Source organism: Spodoptera frugiperda, chromosome 25 (assembly GCF_023101765.2).
Source record: "Spodoptera frugiperda isolate SF20-4 chromosome 25, AGI-APGP_CSIRO_Sfru_2.0, whole genome shotgun sequence".
Classification (NCBI taxonomy): domain Eukaryota; kingdom Metazoa; phylum Arthropoda; class Insecta; order Lepidoptera; family Noctuidae; genus Spodoptera; species Spodoptera frugiperda.
The window spans coordinates 11839236-11863215 of record NC_064236.1 but is presented as its reverse complement, the minus strand read 5'-3'; the positions used below and the strand labels follow the sequence as shown (position 1 = coordinate 11863215).

At 36.8% G+C, this 23980-nt stretch overlaps 1 protein-coding gene across 5 annotated transcripts in view; it reads left to right on the top strand.

Moving 5' to 3' along the window:
• Nucleotides 1-527: 527 nt before the first annotated feature.
• The window catches only part of LOC118273029 (gamma-aminobutyric acid receptor subunit beta), a 30748-nt gene continuing 7295 nt past the window's right edge, over nucleotides 528-23980 (top strand). The window contains exons 1-9 of one of the 5 annotated variants that reach the window (XM_050704149.1): nucleotides 528-748; nucleotides 16009-16109; nucleotides 17888-17955; nucleotides 20268-20494; nucleotides 20588-20670; nucleotides 21765-21902; nucleotides 22724-23008; nucleotides 23184-23359; nucleotides 23437-23571. In XM_050704149.1, the coding sequence (XP_050560106.1) occupies nucleotides 669-748; nucleotides 16009-16109; nucleotides 17888-17955; nucleotides 20268-20494; nucleotides 20588-20670; nucleotides 21765-21902; nucleotides 22724-23008; nucleotides 23184-23359; nucleotides 23437-23571 (1293 nt within the window). In that variant the 5' untranslated portion in view covers nucleotides 528-668. Of the gene's footprint in view, nucleotides 749-16008; nucleotides 16110-17474; nucleotides 17543-17887; nucleotides 17956-20267; nucleotides 20495-20587; nucleotides 20671-21764; nucleotides 21903-22164; nucleotides 22303-22723; nucleotides 23009-23183; nucleotides 23360-23436; nucleotides 23572-23980 lie in introns of those variants that run through there. The other 4 variants (XM_050704148.1, XM_035589899.2, XM_035589818.2 and 1 more) reach the window with 4 other exon arrangements.

The following is a 23980-nucleotide window of genomic DNA, read 5'->3' as shown; positions in this document are numbered from 1 at the left end:
ACAAATAAAAATAGGTACCTAAAAGGGATGTTTACATGTTTTAACGTACCGAACTAAAATGACAACAAATAAATAGATTCATTAAAAAATTGGCCGGTTTTTTACTGACACGTAAGATAAATCGTTTATTTTATCATAAACTTTAGCATGAGTTTATTTTCCATAAAACTGGGAAAGATTTTATTATAACTTTTTATTAACTATATGTATAGTTGACTAAAAATTACATTTAGTACTTTAAAATATTTCAAAGGACTAGAATAGATAGTAGGTATATCAGAATATTTTAGAGAACTTGCTAACAGTTTCAGAATTAAAGATATAAAATTTATAAGTCTGTAAAATCAAGTGAGATTTATTTTCTGTGGTGTCGCGCGCAGGTTTGAAGTTTTAATGCGAAGGAGTCCGGCTGTGTAGTAATTAGGAGGTGAGTACGCGTCGCATCGACTGCGGCGGCGCGACGGTCGATAGCTGGAGCGACAGGCGGTGCCGGCCCGGGTCACGCCTGCTGCGATCGATACCGGCGCGGCGGCGGGAGCATTCGAGCACTACGCTGCCACCGGACACGACAGCAGCCAGTCCGCCTCGCGACACCGGCGACGAGCGGCGAGCGAGCGAGCGCGGCCGCACATACACGCGCTAGCTCCCATGCGACTCTCGCACGCGTCATGAGCGGCGCCCGCCCCCGCTCCGCGCCGCTTCTGCTGGCGCTCGCGGCCGCCTTCCTACCGCAAGCCAACCATGTCGCGTGAGTACTACTCTCCAGCTAGCATCTGCTGTTCACACCATCACTATTTACCAACTGCCTCTATCTGAATATACCGAATATACGTTTGACATAAAACTTAAGTACAGTTCCTCCTAAAGCTGAGGCGGTCGTAAACCTCGGCGAGGCTGTAAATTGGAATGCATTAGATTTACGATGTTTGACAACATTAATAAATTACTATAATTTTAGCTTTATCCAGGGTGACAATGTATTGGATATACGTAACCATATTTGGTATAATTCATTAGAAATAATAACGTAAATAAAATTAAGGACCCTCAATTTCGTTGTCCACTTATACAAATTTATAATTTGTATCCCATACCAGATAAACCATAACTATATACTATCGTTGTATAGGTACTTATTTATCCCCTGAAGTCAATTGAAACTTTTAAAGAAAACTTAGTGGAGCAAACTTATAGCTGCTCTCACACATTGGAAAACGTTGATGCAAAAATAATCGAACACTATTTTATATCAAGTATATTATGAAATGATGATACTACTTTATATTGAACTTAAATTAGTAACTTTTGATACATCATTTGTTTAATCGGCTTTAAGTTAGACCATGTTATCATGTAAAAATGATATCAAATAGACGTGGAAATGTAACAAATATTGTTTAAAACAGAGAGATATGTGAGCCCCTTTATCTCTATTTTCCTTCGCTGCCTCGGGATAATAATTATGTAAATGTAGTGAGAACCTCCGCACATCATGCGCCAAATCTTCGTAGGACGTATTCACACGTAACATAACTATTTGAGGCTCAATTCGAGGTCTTGCTATTACAATAATTAGATCCATAACAGTATGCCGGGCCTGGATGACGTCACGGGCCACTCGTTCTTTGTAACTCCACTTTAGGTTCGTTTATAAAGCGCTCTAATACAAAGCCTTAAGTACTCAAAAGCTAAAGGTGATTTTTAAAGCTAAAACCTTCTTTTGATATTATATTTTTTGACTAAGTACTATTTTTTGACTAGTCTCTTCGTTTAAGAAGTCTGTTTTACTAATTTATTCCAATTTTTAACGTAAATTAGTGTGTATCGTTTCGCTGTTGGGTCAAAAGCTTGGCTACTGAGGTAAAGTCTCAAGGTCGATATTGGGTTAGGCTTTTTAAATATTCAACCTGTGCTCGCTTTTATTTTTAATTAACTTTTTAATAATAATTATTATTATTCTTCTATCGCTTAAGTAATTTAAGTGTAGGAGAAACATGCTTTGACGCGAATGGGCCGGCTTGACAGGAGTGATACCACCGGCCTCACTGAAAAGCGACGTGAAACAACGCTTGCGTTGTGTGAGTGAGGTTACTTGAGGCCCATTTACCCCTCCCCCTCCCAATTTTCCGAAACCCCGGTTCCCTATGACAACCCTTAAATTCCTAACCCCCAAAAGGCCGGTAACGCCTGTGGTGATACGGGTGCCCATGGACAGCGACGATTGCGGTTATCCGTCTACTCGTTTACCGGCTTATACCACAAAAAATAACAATTACAAAAAGAAAGGGACGGGTACCTACACAAAGTAATTCACATAAAAAAATGCATTATGTTTAAAACTAATTGGTTCGTTCGTTAAGTAACTAAACAAAAGACGGATTTAGACACATTCACAGACCGTAAACTTTGATCTCATCAATAAAATCACACTAAGTTTGACATTGAGCCCTTTCAGAAACCATGATTATCTAGTTTGGCTTTTTGATTTTTCTAAATTAAAGTAGCCTAATTTACGCCTTAGTACATCAGCACATCAGCTACCTGCCGTTTTGATCAAGCCGTTTCAAAGATTAGCTAGACCAAAGCGACATACAGGCAGACAAGCAAAAATTAAAAAAAAAATCGTTGTATGTATATGTACTTAGTAAAAATTTTCATGATGCAAACAGGCACTCCAATTTTATTTATTAGTGCAGATTAAACTTATTGCCCCCAATGAATACGTTATATTACTTTCAACTTATTATAGTAGATTCAATACTTTCGGAAACATTTTTAGAATAAACCAATCATAGATTTTAAACATTCATATGTAATCAATACTTCCGCAGTATTTGATTACTCATAATATACTCCTAATTATTTGAGTATTTTTGAAAGCGATTCTAGAAGAAAAGTTTGTAAAGATTAAAATATAAAGCTCGAAGAAAACGTGTTCGATTATTTTATTTATCAAACCGTGATACAATTCGAGCAAGAAAGAAAGAAAGGAACTAAATTTGAAAAAAAATTGGGTGAATCCGGGTGTCTAACTAAGTCATCAAGATGATGATTATCTATTTATTTCGTAGGGTGAAATCGAAATAATAAAATAAATGGTTGTGTTACTGAATAATGAAAATACATAATATAAAAACAATAAACTTTCTGTCATTTAAAATACAATATCTTCAGTCTGTTCACGAGATAAGCGAAAAGCGCGCGTTTTGATATAACTAACGCGCGTTTACAACTACATACATTTTACTTCACATGTGACATTACGTTCACGTAATAATAATATGTACGTGAAAATGGAAATCGGAAATAGTACTTTCATCATAATTTACAAAATTCTCAATTTTTCAACACTACAGATAAACATTATAGGCAAACTCTCATATTTCCACAATGGCCGAATTATAATAGTAAACATTTTTTATGGCATAAACCGGTAACCACAGACGGATCACCTGATGGTAAGCAATCACTACCCATGGACTCTCGTAACACCAGAAGCGTTACAAGTGCGTTGCCGGTCTTTTAGGGGTTAGGAATTTAGGGGGTGGTTGGGGCCCTCAAAAAAAAAGGGGTTATTGGGGAATGGGGGATTGGGAAATTAGGGAGGAGGTGATTAGGCCTCCGGTAACCTTACTCACACAACGAAAGACAACGCAAGCGATGTTTCACGTCGATTTTCTATGAGGCTGTGGTATCACTTCAGTCTAGGCAGCCTATACGTACCGAAGCATGGTTCTGTCATACTTAAAACTGTAAAATATACCAACACATTTCACCTCGAAATTGATCGCGAGTCGTAGCGTGCCTAAAAACCTACCGCATTGATTATTATTTTTATAATATTTAGATTTCATGAGATAAGTTCGCCGCGAAACAGTTCCTGAACCACAAATGTTACTATTCATAATGTTTAATTATTATAAAATGCTGTTTTAACATGAAGACTACTTCGAATGTTTGTAGGTTACAGAATAATATGAATTGATATCGAAATTGAGGTTTAGGTCAAAAATTGATTGAGGTTTATAATACTAATTATCCTTGATATTCACCTAATTCGATTTTCAGATAATAAGTTGTACGTATTCAAATTCGTGTGTTATGTGTTTGACAGAGATTGGGACTAGAGCTCTTTGTTAAACGTGAACTTTTTAAACTGTGATCTCTGCAAATATCATGGCCGCCCCCCTTGTGTAGAAGAAAGAATAAAGTTGTTGCAGTAATTAAAATAACAGAACGTTCAAATGAATTGTACATTCAGATGCTACAAAAAAGCACATGCTTATTATAAACTGTAGTAGTTTTAATAAATCAGGTTAATGTGTCGTAGAAAATGTATTGTGCTATAATAAATACTTTATTGCTAATAGGGCATTATATCAAATGCAAAGAATTTCTAAAATTCAGCCATTACAAATATTTATGTGAATACAGTACTTATTTTAGCGTAACAGTGAAGGTGATCCGACACAGTTGACTGTTTTTAATGTAATTATAAAACGGTATTACGTAGGTGTGAATGTCACGAAACAACGCGATGTCAAACTTTTTTATACTTATACATAAAACATTCGCAGAATACTATTTTTATAAGCTAAATTAATATTGTTTTTATTCAAACGTACGGTATAATTTGCAGTTGAGTGTAGTTTATTAATACATGTAACCTTTATAAAATACGTATATAATAAAATAGGTTATCGTATAATATTTCTAATAAAAAGTATGACGTGCAATGTTTACATAATTAAACTTTAATACTGGAAAAAGTATTCAAAACCCGATTTTTTTCAGCTTTCATGAGCTACTTTACGCGCAGAACTTGTATTTGCATACACGGACGAGTGCTCACGCGACGGTTTCCACGCGAACACGTACTTAATTGTTAGACTTACTACCTTTAGGTACTAGGCCCAGACCGCACTACTATTAAACACTTAACGGTAACGGTTTTTAACCGCATGAATTTGTAACAACAAAACTAATACAAAACCGCTTTTTTAAGGGGGGAAAAACATCCAATGTCTTCTCTCGCCTTGAGGTGAGAGACAGACTTTTATTGACTAAAAACCACCCCGTTCCTACTCCTGCTTGTCGAGCCGGAGCTCTGGCTCTGGTAAGCCTGCTAGGTAGTCCGCAGCTCCGGAATACAAAAGCAAATGCAAAAGTTAAAATCTGTAAAATGTAACAAAATTATTGCGAAAAAAATACATTCCAAAGTTTAAAATTCATAAAGGATATATTAAAATTGATGTTGAAAAGATGGAGGTTTATAACCATGAGACGTGCATCTCAAGTGGTTTGCGGTTAGGGCGATTAACCGCTCGCGGGAAAAGCTCTCGGTGCGGCTTAAACTTACACGGTTTATATAGAAACTCATATTAAACGATCGGGTGATTAACCTACTTTTTGTCGTGCAGATTCATGAGGGTTAGATTTTTTATTTTAAAATGTTCAGTACCGTACTGGTGATGAATACGAGTTAATCCTAAAATAATGTGTTTGAATGTAAATACCGTTAGTTTACAATATCAATAAGTCTAGTGAGATTTAAAACTGTTAAAGTGAACTGTACTAAACCATTTAAGTACAATATTTTTTGGTTAGTTTTTTTTTGTCCTACGAGATACGAAAGTTGCCTGAAAAATTCACTCTAGAGTGCCAAGCCGACTTTTTATTTAGCATTGTTTCACGCCCGTTCCCTGCGAGGCCGTGGTATCACTCTGGTTGGACCAGTCCACTTGTGCTGCAGCATGGCTCTCGCACACTTTTCACATGAATTATGTAGCGCTTGGCGGTGGCTATCGCGGCATGATATTAATTGTCATACTTAAATTTCATTATTAAACTTTGTTGCACTTAAATAGATTACAATAACACGTAAAGCTAATATTAAAAACGTAAAACGTAATTCACAATCGGCCAAGATAGGTTATATCCAAACGGTTTTACAATATGGTACATTCACGCTGTAAACATTCTGGATAATATTCATATAGGTAGGTATATACTTATTCACGTACCTACATAAAAGAATTATAATTAAAATTGTGATTTATAAAACGTACGTTACCTATAATTATGCAGAGAAACGACGACATCGATATATCTATAAAATTATCTATCATTATAATATTATTATGTACACCTGCCTTTACTTACCCTGGGAAAAACTTGGACTTCGTGTTAAGTTCATAAAGGTAAATTGCTAAGGTATCTGTCAATTATTTGTGACGAATTATTATTATTATACCAACGTCGCGTCGTTGGTTCATTATTACAGCGTTTCATCAGTTTTGGCGGATAACGTAATGCTTCTGACCAAACAATATTCCGTTAATAACCTTGTACGGTCGGAAATTCGGGAACAGCGTGCAGCCGGGGACCGTTATAACTTTCTCTACCCACATCTTTGTGTACGACATGCGGTGCTACTGTGGGTGCCATACTAATAATTCTGTTGACCAAACGTTTACAACTCTTTTTCATGATTTTCTGGCGACTTGTTTAATGTTGTAGTGTAACTTGTAAGTGACCGCGTTACTTTTCCTGTTGTTGCTCTGTTTTTATACACTAGTAATAATCCAACGTCACGCCTTTTATCAGCGATGGGGTAGGCGGAGGTGCACATTATGGCACGTAATACCGCTACACAATGTTCACTCACTTTTCATGATTTGTTTTATAAGCCCCATGTAATAGGGTGTGAGCCTATTGCCAGATACTGGGCACAATTCCAGACTCCATGTTACTACTGAGAAGTTTTCGAAAAACCGATAAATGCCCAGTAATACTTTAACTACGTAGTACTAATCAGTAACCTGACTGCTAAAATCCAGTTCCCTGCTATATGAGGATAAATTAAATTCACTTTTAACAATATATGTATGTAGGTACTATGTTTCTTTTAAGAATGTTTTACTTACAAATAAAGAAAAAATAAAACATATTTTGTTAAGTAAGTTCAAACGCACCTTATCTTCGAAATTAAGTAGGTAGTAGGTAGATTAAATTAGACTATTATGAAAAATAATACTTTACTTGTACACGTGGTAACGTAGGTATAGGTGTACATAGGGCGTGTACGCTGCGTGGCATGTTGCTACGCACCTTACCTTCGAAATTAAGTAGGTAGTAGGTAGATTAAATTAGACTATTATGAAAAATAATACTTTACTTTGTACACGTGGTAACATAGGTATAGGTGTACATAGGGCGTGTACGCTGCGTGGCATATAACCTATAAATATAAACGTAGACCGTTCGTATGTGAAAATAATAATAAAATTGCTTGTTTTACGAAAGATACAATTCTCGACATCAGCTAAACAACTCTTTATTAAAAAGAAAAATAGATGTATCATACTTCAACAATAATATCCACACACATTGCTTTGCAGAGTAGGTACATTAAATCGGTGATCGTGCTACAAAATTGGATGTAACCACAAACAAATGGGTATAAGGCATACACCCTCACCCACGGAATGGCATGTTTATTGTCTCCATTAACATGCTTATTGATTTCCAAGATTACAATAGCAAAGCGATTATCGAAGTTATTATCTACGTTGATTGTTTACTTCAAACGTCGGCTGCGTGACTATTACGTATAATTGTACATAAAATGTACTCACTAGCTCCATGCGCTGCTAAATTAATGACAATTGATACAAATGTAGCGATGGAAATCCAAAAATGTCACTTTTCACTTATATCCGCGCTACAAGAGAATACAAAATTACTGATTATCATAATAATAAGTTTGTAAATATCATCTAGCTATTCAATAAATACCAAGCGTAATCGGTGTCGTACAATAGCATTGACATAAAATTGATTAATGCATCTACATTTATATAATCAATACACGAAGGTTTGGTTTGGTAACCCGCAGAGTACTGTAGTCACTAGTAGTACATAGGCTGTCGATATTCGCTAGTGTTTTATGTGTGCGCTTTTTAGTGGCTAAATCATCCAATGACATTCAACCGCATTGGGCGAGGCTAAAGGGAGTGTCAGACTCTTACTAACTAAAAACCACCCTGTTCCTACTCATGCTTTTCGAGCCGTAACCCCGGTAAACTTGCTAGGTAGACCACAGCTCTGGCCCAGTACACAGTATCAGCCCTACTGGACCCCATCTGTGGTGGTCTAATGGCTCTTTATCTCGATTTCTGCGCTACATAGGTAATTTCTACGTACCAGGGCGGGTCAATAAATCCGTGACTTTTTTTATTTCTTATTATTTAATTAAAAGGACAACACTGCTCCTATCAACAGGCATCTATCAGTTGACTTCTGGCAAAATTTGAAAAAACTGCGGCTTTAGGTTTGTCTTTGAGAGCCATTGATTGAGCAGACTACCGCGTAATTTAAAGAAAATGGAAAGAAGTGATTTTCGTGTGCTCATTAAGCATTATTTTTTGAGAAAAAAAACCATCACGCAAACCAAGGCTAAGCTTGATAAATATTATGGAGTCTCTGCACCATCAATTTCAATGGTAAAAAAGTGGTTCACAGTATTTCGTTGTGGCCTAAGGAGCATGGAAGATGCTAAACGTTCTGGACGCCCAATTAACACCCGAAATCATTGAAAAAATCCACGATATGGTATTGGCCGATCGGAGATTGAAAGTGAGAGAGATTGTGGAAACCATAGGCATCTCATATGGCTCAGTGGTTACAATTTTAAATGATCACTTGGCTGTGAGAAATCATTCCGCAAGATGGGTGCCGCGATTGCTCACAATCGACCACAAACGCAAACGTGTGACAACTTCGCAAGCGTGTTTGGCGTTGTTCAACGTTTCAAAGTTTCAAAGTTTTTGCATCGTTTCATAACCGTGGACGAAACATGGATCCACTACAACACACCACCACCCAAAACAGTGGGTTTCTTGGGGTGAATCGGCCCCAAAGAAGGCCAAGGTGGGTTTGTCAGCCAATAGGGTCATGGCGACCGTTTTTTGAGATGCACGCGGCATTGTCCATGTGGACTACCTTCAAAAGGGTAAAACTTATTGGGTCAATTTAATGTGAGTTTAAAAAAAACGACCGCATTAGACCTAGAAGAAAGTTCTTTTTCACAGGACAATGCAAGGGTGCACACTTATGCAGTTTCCATGTCGAAAATTCAAGAATTGGGCTACGAATTGCTACCTCATTCACCCTTTTCTCCGGATTTAGCCCCAAGTGACTATTTCTTGTTCCCAAACTTAAAGAATTGGCTTGGTGGAATGAGATTTGAGTCCAATGATGAAATCATTTCACAAAGTAATGCTCATTTTGATGACCTCGAGAAATCATATTTTTGGAAGGGATAAAAAAATAGGAGAATCTTTGGACAAAGTGTGTGGATATCAATGTTGAAAAATTAAATTAAAAAATATCCTTAATCCTGTATTTTATTCAAAAAGTCACGGACTTATTGACCCGCCCTTTTAGGCAAAGGCCTCCTGTAATCTCACTCTTACGTCACCGTAACTCAAAGTAAGATTTGTTTGACACTCTTCTAAGTAAGTCCGTGGTATCACTTCGGTCGAACCAACTTAATCGTGACGAAGCATGACGCTCACACGGCCACACATGAAGTTATGATGTTCTATGTATGACAAAAAAAAGTATATCTAAAAGAATAGTAGATATTTAATAATTGTAGTAGACCTCTACAACGCAGTTTTGATCACTATAACTGTTTCAATTTATCATTGCTAACATTAAGCCGAATGTTCCTCCATTCGTTCTAATTGCGAGGGATTAATTGCCTCGCTTTTTGTTCAACGGCCAGGTGGAGGTAAACCGTCCATTCTGCTAGCCAATACCATTAATTTTGACGAGGACGTTTTTCTACATTTGTGTGCGGATACATGAAGAAATTATTCCAAGATAGCTTTTTTACAGTAAAAATTAAGAGCTAAAACAAACAGTCTATTCTATAACTTCCATAGGCCCCTGGGAAAATAAACGTGACATTTTATTTGGTATTAACTTTTGCTCGCAGCTTTACTTTCGTCGAAAACTCCTAGTTATATCTTTCTCTAGGGTTCCAACTATCACGCTGCACAAGTCGTAAACCGATGGACCGGATATGTTCTTGTTAATGTCAAGAAACCAACAAAATTACCTACATAGTTACGTACCGACGTACTTAAAGTAGCATTAACTCTGTATTTTAGCCTGTAATTGGCATTATTAGTATGAGCCATAGCCATAGCTAACCAGCTATGGCTCATACTAATTACAGGTATACACAGGTATTATGGAGGCGTGTAGGTGGTTTTGACTCATACGCAAGCGGTTGGGCGTGTCAAGTTGCCTAAATTTTGAGGTCGTGAATCCATGAGGTACGGATTACATGATTAAAAAGACTAAGATATATATTTCTAGATGCAACTCTTTTTAAATATTTTGTAATTTCTTGCTAGAGTCAGGTAGGAAATCCCAGATTAATACAGTTCATATTTAAATATCGTGTGCTATTTTGTGTTTTCTCAACAGTTCCTCGCAACCAATAGCCCGAAATCAAATATGAAAGATCTGTACAATTTAATATTATTGACAGATTGTCTGTTGTTTGTGAGTACTCCCATTTTGTCAATGTCAAGGCGTATATAACTTGTGCGTCACGGCATTACGCCACGAAATGTCAAACTAGTAGGTTAATGGTCACGTCAATATACTCAGCTTGCATTAGTTTCTTTGTTTGCGGCAAAAAGCACGGCTTCAATGAAAATAAACTGAGTGCAGCACCGATTGTGAATTGGATTATGAATTTGTTAGCCCAAGGACTTACAAATTTGTAATGCATGTTACTTAAGGTAATGCAAAAAATAGGTTATAGATTTTTGATGTAGCTGACTAAAATCAAATCATTTTTTTTATAATCATCTAAAAAGTAACTTTAATGTATCTTAGTAATTAAAAATATAAAGGTGTATTTAAAGGTGCTAAAAGAAATAGTTTTTCTTAAATGTTGTGTAGTTTCGTAAGTACTCACAAAAGATATAAAAGATTACATAAAACAACTGGACTAACAACTTTTATTACTAACCTTGATGGTTTTATAACCCCGAAATTATTTGTTACGCTCCTCCTTACATCGAAATTTAGCCCCCGGGACGCTTCACTATCGATCAATAAATACAAAGGAACAATTGTATTGCCATAAGCCAATGGAATTTATTTCTCATATACGTGAAAATTGTAGGATTAGGAAAGTCGAATAGGCTATTAATGTAAAACATGTTTAAAAACGAAATATGTGTTAATTTGCTGTCGGATAGGGAACAACGCGCTGTATTGGATAAAAAGACGGCTGCGATTCGACAGTCGGTTGAACAAAATGAAACTCTGTACCCGAAAATACAAGAGCAAAGATGTCCCGCTCACGGGAGTCCCGGGTACCGCGCAGGGCAAGCTGCCCTCCCCCTCACTCCCAGATACTGCGTCTATTTTTAGCCAGCTGAAAAAAGGCGTCAAATTCCTTAAAAATTTAGGTTCGGCGTGTATGCCGACCCGTGAACGTTCTTTATTCATAGCTATGGTAACTGTAGGTACACCAATATCAAAGTACGAATGTGCGACAACGAAACTTCATTTTATTTTTTCAATTAAGACTTTACGTTTTGCTGGAATAAAGAAAATCTCCGTAAAAAAATAGAAGTCTACGAAAATGATTACTGTTTCTGTTTATTTTATTTCTCTACATATATTTTTATATTGAGTTTGTAAATAAAATACGAATTCGTTGACTCCATGATAATTAAAATTATAATATTAAAAAAGCAAAATTATTCATAAGCCGACAGTCAATTTTCTTGAAAACTTTTCAACTTTGCAGCAAAAAAGCGACAAGTAAATTTTAAAACGGCGAAGCATACTTGTAGACAAGTGTTTTATCGAAAACAGTTCGAGCATCATCGAGGTTTTAATAACATCGTCGTGAGCTTAACCTCAGCTTCAAAGATTATTATGGAAACATTCAACTCCAGTTTATTTATTAATTGTCCAATTGTATTGAATAATCAATTAGCGGAGTCATATTATTATAATCAAAATGTTTTCTAAGTTCCTTTACCAAATTACTAGTTTCTGTATATTAAGTAGGTAGTAATTTCAGCATTAATTATTCTAGATAAAATTTTAATAATAGTTATATTCGTAAAGATAACCAAATATAATATGTTTTTATTAATATTTCATAATTTCTATCTACTTATTATTTCTATGAATAATAATATTTCGATCCAACTAAAACAATATCCACGGATCAATATAACACAGGATTTCAAACATTGTTCAGTCGTAGAATTTCTCTGGGAATGTGTACGATAACACTTCTAGTTCCGGCGGCAATGTAAAACTTGTTCGCTAACCCTCGGTATCGGTCTCTTTACAGCGCACAACTTTACACAAAAGGTATAAAAATACCCCAGAGATATGGTGCACCGACAACTTTTATCTGCATAGGTAAACTTATTGAATACAGAAATATCTTTGATAGATTTACATGGACTTATTCAGCCTTTTATCCGCTATTCTTCAAGCATAGAATATAAATTCTTTTTGAAAATTTCCGTACAAAGCAACAAAGCAGAGCTTTATCAAAACAGACTTGTTGAAGCATAGTCTTGAAATAGTTTTCCTGCCCGCATCTCGGTCAGATAATATAATTAAATATGAACTCCATATTCTTTGGGCTCAAGTTTCAAAGGAATCCTTTAGTAAATGAAAGGCACTGCTTAATTTTATATCAATTTCGTTTATCACATACATAGACTTTGAGTGCTGCAGAAGTGAGCAAATACGAAAAATTTTACTGGCTGCAGGACCAATCTTTTCAATTCTCCAGTAATTATGAGGACACATAAAAAAATAAAAAAATCAACGATTTATATATACGCTAATGGACTGTTTTGGGTGCGCTCCAAATTGCCTGAATGATCATTACGTTAAATGGAGCCGCAGTTACCATGTTATAGGTTATATCTTGCCTTAGCACACAAAAAAGTATAAAAGAGTTCAGAAGTGCTCACCAAAAACTGTATATAAAATACTTCAAGCTTTCCTGTGGGTCAAATGACTACATACACAAGATAGATTTTAGTATTATACCTACACATTTTTGTTTAATTACATTTAAACAGCGTTAGCAATCTAGTATTTTTCTGTCATCATCATCATACATATTATGGAGTAAGAGACCTATGTTCAGCAGTTGAGGCTAATGGATCAACTAATTACTTCCAGATACTTATTTATATAATTATAATACCTATGTATTGTGTTATATACAATCTCCCACTTTCCATGTCGGTTTATTTTGTAACATACCAATGCCTTCAATCAATGTTCTATCTAGATAGCATACAAAGAAAAAAACCGATTTTATGATTAATGCGTTTTACACACGAAAGGTCATTTTATTTTATTGTGTATTCCGTGATTATACCTAATGACACCAGCCTATGAATGCAGTACATTACAATGTAGAGAGAAAAATCGATGACGTCTAGATTTCAAAATAAATTGCCTTTACTATTGTCGCAGGGCAATTCTCGGATGGCACGAGACAACAGTTTGCGTGATCCGTAAATCATTGTTTCGGATCTGGAGTGGATTTCTAATAAATGTTGGTAAAGGCAAACACGAAATACGTACACAAGAGACAATCCTAGTGCGACTTACGCTTTATTTTTAATATATTGGTGACTGTTGTAGTGACTTTGTGTTAAACATTGAACTTAAAATGGATCTGAAATATCTGAATACAAACATGAATAATAGTATTACGTATCGTCGCAATTTAAATCTGTTGAGAATTCCTTCCAGACAGTGATGGTAAAATTTTGAGGAAATCAACCTAATCACTGAGATAAAAAAAATGATGTGCAGGTGCATATCGTTTAAAATACCAATAATAATACATTTAATCCACAATACAGAGTATTTCTGAGAATGGTTGTGAAATATATTGTGTAGATGTGCTTACAAAAACGAATAAGACAACCATACATAATTATGATAATTTATTATAATATGAGATATACAAAGTATCATATTATTTAAAATATTCAGTGCACCGCTTCATGAAATGGTTTCGAGATATTCCGAAATAAGTAGGCCACTTCAATTAATATTTGAGACAGATAGTTGGCGATGTAAACTATGCGGACTTAGCAGGCCTGTTGGCATTTGTAATATTAAGACAGTTGCATTAATTAAATATTTATTCAATTGTTATAGTTTGATAATGTCATCTATTCTATAAAACTGTAGAAGTGTAATAGTAAGACACTAAAACCAAAAATGTGGATATTTTTTAACTTTTCATTATGGGTGTAGTTTTCGTGATTTTTGTGGGTGGTAAAACCAATACGATGGTGCTGTGGAAAGGAAGTCCAAATGTATAGGTAGTTTGATCTGCTAAGCATAACAATCATGGTATAAGTCTCCTTGTAATTAGCCAAAGAAATTAAATATTAAATAGACTTGGGCCGTACAACCCGCTTCACTGCAGCAAATAATCTTTCTGCGCATTTATCAGAAGTTCACAAAATATCTGCAATGCCGCAGCTTGCAGCAATATACAACACTTAGGAAAATAGGCTATTGCAATATCCACGATACTGGTGCCAGTTTTTCGTAACTGTTCTTTAGCGCTATCACTGTACAAACATTTTTAACAAAAAGCGGAAAATGTGTGAAAATTTGTTTAAAGGAAGAGCAGAAAAACATTCATGAAGAATTAATACTTACTTATAATACAATAATACTGGTATACTGTTTATCTTTTAAATATGTATGTATGTTGTATTTTAAACCTATCTTCTTTTTATGTATTTATATATATTTGGGATGGGACAAGGGCAAAGCTAAATCCAGTCGGTAAAGCTGGCGTGAAAAGCTAGTTTCGGTTTTTCTGGCCTCGGTGTAATTATAATGTATGTGTATATGTGTCCCTAATATTCGTTTAATTCTTCCTATCACTAAATAGCTAAGATATATATGCAACGTCACGCCTTTTGTCCCCGAAGGGGTAGGCAGAGATGCACATTACAGCACGTAATGCCGCTATACAATGTACATCCACTTTTCACCATTTATGTTATAAGTCCGATGTAAAAGGGAGTGAGTCTGTAGCCATAGCTAACATATATATATGTTTTAAATCAACAATACCTTTTTAATCGAGCACATTTCTAGCTCTGAGTCAGTTGACAGGTTCCAATGAACTGTCTGATTGTATGTCAGTGTACTATAATTATCGACAGTTAGAATCATAAATTATTTTCAGCAGTATGCTTTACTGTTTGAGGTATTTGAAAGGTGTCGGTTACACTTTGTTAAAGTTTTACTAAATCTAATAAAGTATTAATAGATACATCGATACACTTCTTGTTGGTTGTTTGTTCTCATTGGTTGACTACTGGTCTTGGTCTCGGTTTCCAATATTGGGTTGAGCAAAGTAATATTGAGATTTCCACTTTTTAATTTCACAGTCTAAAACTGTGTGCAGTATATGGAAATTATGTGACTCTCGGTCTTCCCCTTCTGATATTAAAAGGGAACATTCTACTAAATGTTGTGTGTATTCGTGACTGCACCCATCCAGTCACAGATATTGTTATTTGACTCTGCACTCATGCCCGAGAGAGCTTATTCAAACAAGTCATATACGTTTGGTTGACATTCTCGGTTTGTTAAGTTTCATTCAGATTGGCTCTTATACGGATAGAAATATTTTTTTTACTGTATGTAGATTTTATATTTTTTTAAAAGTAATGAGGACTTATATAAGGTGTGCGTTATAAAGAGATGTTTCTTAAAAAAGTACTAAAATTCAACCTTACATTGTCACCATGCATAACCAGAAAAACATTTTCGAAACAAAAAAACCGTCGAACAGTTTCCAATCAACGTTATTGATAACAATTTTCTATTGTTCGTATCTATTCGAACGGGGTGGCACTAAATTGTGTTTTAAATGACATGTTTTTATTTCAGGGGCGCCGGTGGGGGAGGGATGTTCGGTGATGTCAATATATCAGCCATTTTGGATTCATTTAGTATAAGTTACGACAAAAGAGTAAGACCAAACTATGGAGGTTAGTATTCAAACTTTGATTTGACTTGAAATAATTAATTAGCTGTGAATTATCACATTAATGATTAAAATAATGAAGTGTTGTTAAACACGGAGGCATATTGCCGTGGAACCTTGTCACTAAAACGTTTGAAAATTCACGATTAAGTGAAATTTATTGTTGTATTTCTGATTGGCTGCTTAGTCAGTCTAGAGCCGTCAACCAAATTTACCTGGGCGGATCCCCTAGACAGGCAATGTGTTATTGGGACTTGGCTCAAAATGGTTTATCCATTGTCTTGCTGTTAGCAATAGTTGCAGATGTGTATAGGCTACAGTGACCGTTTACCGTCCGACCATTCGTACGCTTTGTTGTTACCCAGTAATAACCAATAGGAATGGGAGCAATAGTACTAGAAGAGTTAAAATCGACGTTTGTCTCCAAGACGTAACGTTAAGTTTTATTATTTTGAAACCTATGTAAAATCCATGTATATTATTACGGATAATGTAAATATTAGGTTGCTTTATAAAATATAACTTGAAAGTGTTAGTAGAATAATAATATTACTACTGGTGTAATTTTATAATATAACCAGGTGATATTTGCGACCCAGAATTTTTACTGTTTAAAAGAAAAAACTTTAATAATTTGAGTAATTTGATTTATGCTATATTTTCTTCCTTTTCCAACCAACTAGTTTCAATCTACTAAAATTGAATTTGCGGTTAAAACACTTAACTATAGGCAGTGGGCACTTGTCTGTATAACTTCAAATTAGCGTTGGGGAAATGTAGGTGTAGGTACTTACTGTGCAGTTAGTAAATATGGTTAGTAATGTGATCTAAAGACTAAAATACAATCTAAAGGTAAATAAATAATGATCACGTATTGTCACGTATCATAAATTCTATACCACTTTGATTCCACGTTCCAATACGAATTCGAATATTTCTAATATTTATATTTCTCTGAAGAGTAATTAATTTAGAGGGTCGAAATAGGTAAATAGATTTACCTATGATTTTTTTATAGAGTCAAGTCCACTTTTCTGCAAATGGGTGTACATGATATTTTGTCGTACTACCGTATCTAGTGTTTATGTTATGTCGTGTGATGTAAATAATTTCCATTGCAATCTACAGAAACTACTTTCCGTCGTCCGCCATAACTCATACGTGCATAATGTCGCCGGCGCGCGATATTAACTATCTCATGTGTTTGCTAAAGTAGTAAACGCCCCTCGTTGTGTGTCAATTCAATTAATATGATACAGTGCTTAAAATGTATTTGCATTAATTGGAGAGCTCATTACGGTAACTCGCAAACAGTAATTACAACGGATAACTTACACTTGTTATGTGTTGTGTATTGTGTCGTTTTCAGGACCACCCGTGGAAGTGGGGGTTACCATGTACGTGCTCTCCATCAGCTCTCTGTCTGAAGTGAAAATGGTATCTTATTTTCAAAGCAATTTTAAGACACAACGCATACATAGCAAGATTATCCTTTAGCATTATCACCAGCATTAAACCGTTCATCGTAGCACCCGTGTCCACGGTTCGATTGCATTCGATGGGTGTAGGCGCGAGTAGCGAGGCCTTGCCGTAGCCGGCTGGCCGGGACGCCGCGCCCGCACTCCTCGTGCACAGCAGCGACCCACTAGACATTCGCAGGCACCCCGCGCCTCTCGCGTCCCTTCTGCTCCGCTCGCCCGGCGATGGGGCACGTCACCGTCCTCTGGTTTGGTTTTCACGGCGCGAGGCGCGCGCGCGACTCACGATTGGGCTTGATTGCAGGTCCGCCAGTGGAGGTGGGCGTCACCATGTATGTGCTCTCTATCAGCTCCGTCTCCGAAGTGCTCATGGTACTCGCCACTGTCAGCTCACGCTTGTCTCGGTCGCTCCGGCCGCGCGCTGCGCCGCTGCGACCGAGCAGCCCCAGACACGAGGCTGCGAGCATGTCCGCGTTTGGTGGAGCAGATCGCCCTTTGTCCGCCCACTTGCTTTCTTATTATGTTTCCTGGTAAACTCGTTTATATCAAAAAATTTAAAGGACTATGCCCATTTGTACTATTGCCCAAGTATAAGAAATAACATTAACTATGTTCACCAATAACATCAAATATGAACAAAACAAAAATATTATTTATCATCATTTGTTTTCGTCGATTGATAATTATTTTATATTAATGGTGTGGTATGGCGATAGTTTACATAACCATTATGCGTAGTACCTATGAAAACAGACATTTCATTGGAGCTTCATCATTTAAAATCTTGATACACTTATTTAACTTTTTAAAATAGGAACAAACCATTTCTTATTCTAATATAAAAAAGCCAAGGCTTCACACGTTTGTTAATGTGAATATTATCAAGTATAAGTTGTATCTTAACAGGATAAATTCCACTTCAGACTAGCTGCTGTAGTCTGATGGGCATTGTCCTTTACTAATGAGATCATAATAAGAAAGGCAACCCGTTGAACCTTAAAATTATCCAGTTGTGTGTCCTGCAGTACTCGTAACTCCAAAGCTGCTGCCATATCAAGTGATGACGTCTGTCCTCTGATTACTTTACTTTTACATTTGCTATTTAACTATTATTGTATTTATTTCCTTTCGTTACTAACTAAATCACATATTGAAATACTTTTATTTGTTGTATTTTGTTTAGTTCTTATTTACCACCAACTTTTGTGTACAACTCTACTTTTCAAAGATATATTATTTTCTTTCTTTTTTACAATATTATTTCAATTAAATATCTAGCCAACAGAATATCATCACTTTCTTCGCTGAGGTTTGGCGTAGAAATAATGAAAAAGTAAAAGTATATTACAAACAGTAGAATAATGTTATTGTAAATGGCAATGAAGGTGGCCTTTATTAAAACAACCAAGGCATGATATCAAAATACATTTAATTAGAACGTACATTAAATGTGTTCAGGCTCTGTGGACTTGCGACGACTGTATAACTCTTATCGTGACTCATTTTTGTAGTTTGTTGTGAATGTACGTATTATGTGTATTTACTGAAATATTGCCAACATAATTGTAACTTTCTAATATCTCCAGTGACTTGGAACATCGATACTATCTGACCTTATTTTATTAGTACCGCTTTCGTGAGTTTGCTGTTTTTGATACTGATATCCCTATATATATTTGCGCAGTTCGATGGTCAGAATAAAAAAACCGAATTCGGTTTTCCAATATGTCAAACTGTGTAAGCTTGCTAGGCGTATGTTTGGGTGAAGGACCCTGAAGTGGAAACCAAATCAAGGTTGGGAAGGTCACAATGAGACGTGACCCATGGCCCAGGGTGGGGAGGTTGCCTAATTCACAATCCGCAAACTCTCGATTCGACCTCATAATGGACGTAATTTGTTCCACATACCTGGTCCGAACTTTGTTGGTGGCAACTTGTATACGTACCGGCTTGTTAGCTTGAGTCAATAGAGGATTGCCTCTATCGAGCCGTGGGTGTCCGCCTTCGCCGCCGCCCACACACCTCGCCCTCTCCTATCACTTAGAGCACCCACATCCCTGTTCATTATTAGACCTCACCTGTGTTCTGTAGGCTTCATGTCACTATCACACTCTCTGCACATTTTATTTTTTTCATAACTGTTTAAAGCTTATCGCTCAATTTAACTTTTCAATGTAGTGCAGTGTCTATATATTTTCCAGTGTTATTTCTGTCCGAAGTCACGAGAACTAAGCTTCGACTTTATTGTTTTCAATTTAAAAATTATATTTAATTAGCCTTTTGTGAACATTTACCGCAGTGTATCTATACTAAGACATTGTGTAGGATGAATATATCTGGAACAAAGCATGCAGATGTTAGTTGTTAATTTATAGTTACCCAATAATAAAATTATTTGTGTACATACCAACTACCCTAAAGTTTTAAGTCCAGTGAAACACTGACTACAAATAGTAAATGATATGGATATCCAACGTTTCCCGCTGCACATTTATACATGCAGTTTCAATTGTTTAGTTGGAATGTTGAGCCAACTCGTTACATACCATAAAACGATACCTACCATTAATTTTGCCAAAATTACTCATAATTTCAGTTGAAATCCATACTCTTTTTGTTTTAATTACATTATTAGTATCGATGCGACGTGCAAACTTTATTTAATGACTATGATTTTTTCTCAGGATTTCACATTGGATTTTTACTTCAGACAATTTTGGACCGACCCCCGATTAGCTTACAAAAAAAGAACAGGAGTTGAGACATTATCTGTGGGCTCGGAGTTCATAAAGAATATATGGGTGCCAGACACGTTTTTTGTAAACGAAAAGCAATCTTATTTCCATATAGCAACAACAAGCAACGAATTCATACGTATTCATTACTCTGGCTCTATAACTAGAAGTATCAGGTAAAACCTCCGACATTATGGTAGTAGTGGCATTGTTAAGTCAAACATAATTAATGCAGTTACAAAAATTATAATATTACATATGTGTTTTAGGTTGACGATTACAGCTTCGTGTCCTATGAATCTGCAATACTTCCCAATGGATCGGCAGTTGTGTCACATTGAGATCGAAAGTTGTAAGTATCTGCACTAATTTGTATTCTTGTACGCCAATGTGTGTGTTGTTGAGAAACATGTATATTTATCACAAAATGCTACCTTTGATAATACAATATTGATACTTAATGTTTTAGCTACTATCAGAGTGTTGCTGGACAACCGCACGCTTTGTGTGTCAGTTGCAACAATGTAATTTTGTTTTTAAGAATCGCAAAATATCGACCGCAATGAAAAAATACAAATGCAGTGCCAGGCACTTTTAGTTACAGATGACAAAACAGTCGAAAACAATATTACTAAACGTATACGTGTGTATTGTGCTCACCAAAGCAATCATTAATTTGATTCTTTACCACGATGCAAACCTATCACTAGGCTTACAGATGTGTTGTGAACACTTTCTTGCGTCACAGATGCTACTCAGGGTACCCTGTGAGCACAAGCGTACTACATAATCGTCGACACGTGCGTTTCGTGTTTTCATAAGTTGGAACGTCTCCTTCTCGCATACAGCACCCGCAGAAGGCAGACTCGTCAATAGTAAGCCTTTGTTCTCACGAGCATTTAGCATACGAAATGATACTGAGACATCGACGCTGCGACATGCTGAGCGGGTTTAAGGAGGCGGGGGACGGTGGCGCCCGCGGGGTCTGCACAACTACCGAGGGCCGTGCCGCAGACAAGGCACCGCACGCGCCTCGGCGCACACCCTACACACCCTCGCACCACCGCCGCTTTCGCTCATCACACGCACCCTACAGTCACCGCACTTGCATGACCTTACATTTTAATGCTTGCACTATAGTTATCTACTATTTTCATTTTAGTAAAACTATTATATTATTTGTTGGAAATCTTTTAAATTATAGTTAATATTTACCCGATTATTTTTGTGGTCTTTGTCACCCTTGTAGGTAGTAGTAATCTTTTTTTATCATCCAATTAAGTCGAACCAAGTGTAATATAGTATTTATTCTGGAAGTACCTGGGTTCGGCTTAATTACGTCTCGCCACTTGAACCCATCCTCGACACAGGCGCGGCCGCGTGAGGGAAACGCGATGCTTCGCAGCGTAAGTGATAGCGTTTTGTGTGTTTGGCATGTCTCCGGAGTCGGGTACACAATGAGAGACATTCGGTACCTTTGGAAAGATGGGGTGAACAGCGTCGGTATGAGCAACGAGGTGCAGCTGCCGCAGTTCCGGGTGCTCGGCCACCGGCAGCGCGCCACTGTTGTTACATTGACGACAGGTAACCGATCGCAATAGCCGCTCTCCCAGCACAGCACATCCATAACTCCGCCACCGACCCCGTCTCCCTCAGCCCGTGTGCAGACGATTGTAACCGCGACACAAGCACACACGCTAAACATAACACGACAATCGCACGACGAGACGCGCGAATCCGAACTCGCGACTCCCCTGCTCTTACCCCAACCGAAAGACAATTCGTGTTGTAAAACCCATTGCGATGGGCCTGGGGTTGTTTCATTTATAATGTCCGCTGCGCACAGTCGGCTACACCATGCGGGACATCAGATACAAATGGAACGAGGGGCCCAACTCTGTGGGTGTTTCCAGCGAGGTGTCGCTGCCGCAGTTCAAGGTGCTGGGCCATCGCCAACGAGCTATGGAGATCTCCCTTACTACAGGTACTTGGGTTCGCAGGGGAATCTATGTAGGGAACAAAGAAAATATAAATGAGACACCACTACGTGGAACACTGGACAGAAACAGCCACGATTCTTATCACGTCCTGCTTTTGTATTATTGCACAAAACACTATGAGTGGTGTGAAATAGTTTTTATGTCATGTTGTATGGTTAATTAAGTTTTTTTAATATCTGGAATACTTTCCAAAGTTCAAAAAGCGTAATAAATCAACGTAATCTCCTAAAAGTCGAAGTGTACATAGACACAGTCTGTTCTTACGTTTATTGAAATAATGTCATTCCGTTATGATGATTATTATGATATTGACTCTTCGATATACTCATATTTTTAGACAATAAATTTGTGTGTAATTGTTAATTTGTAGCATTCCTATTCTCATTTATTGAAAACCTTTTACAGGAAATTACTCAAGATTGGCATGTGAAATTCAATTTGTTCGATCAATGGGATATTACCTGATTCAAATTTATATTCCGTCTGGTTTGATTGTCATCATATCATGGGTATCATTTTGGTTGAACCGGAACGCCACACCGGCCCGAGTAGCTCTAGGTGTTACCACTGTGTTGACGATGACAACGCTCATGTCGTCGACGAATGCGGCTTTACCTAAGATATCGTACGTCAAGTCCATCGACGTTTATTTGGGAACCTGTTTCGTGATGGTCTTCGCTAGCTTGCTAGGTAATAATATTTTATGTACTTATATTATTATTAATTTATATTTATAACATTTGCAAGGCGATTTGTTCAAGTAAGTCGAATTAAGATTATTCTCTTATGCGAATGTGCATAGCGATAGTCGCACCAGTAAGTTGTTAAATATTTCGTTATGGATGCATTTCTCTCATCTTTACAGAATATGCTACTGTGGGATATATGGCCAAAAGAATACAGATGAGAAAACAAAGATTTGTAGCTATTCAGAAAATCGCCTCTGAGAAAAAGATGCCGGTTGATTGTCCCCCTGTTGGCGACCCACACACGCTGTCTAAAATGGGGACCCTCAGCCGGTGCCCACCTGGAAGACCATCGGTAAACTAGTTGTGTTTATAATTGTTATTTAGTTTGAAAATCTGCAGTGTATCCAACTGTCCAAATATGTATTCCAGGAGGTGCGTTTTAAAGTACACGACCCCAAAGCTCATTCCAAAGGCGGTACTCTAGAGAATACCATCAATGGTGGCCGCAGTGGAGCTGAAGAAGAAAACCCAGGACCTCCTCCGCATATCCTACATCCTGGCAAGGTGAATATTGCCATGATCCATTTGGACATGTGAACTTTTAATTATTATTTAATTAATAAGCGAACAATATGCTTGCGATAAGGCTATGCGTCTTGTTTTTAGAGATATGCTGAGCGCTTGCGATTTTTATGATATTTGTAATATTTCAAGGGTTTACTGGTCACGGATTCCTGTTAGGAATGATACTCAATCAGTTTTGTATCCCAAATTGAGTGGTTTCTGAGTTAATAGCGATTTTGTATTATTTTAAGAATGATCCGTGATTTATCTCTTCTAATGGAAAATTTACTGAAATATCACATCCTGTCTTATAGAACGGTATTTCATAGAAAATAAATATGGATTTGTTTACAAATTATGTCTAATATACAAAAAGATTATACCTACTTTAAACTTAAGCTGTATCTAG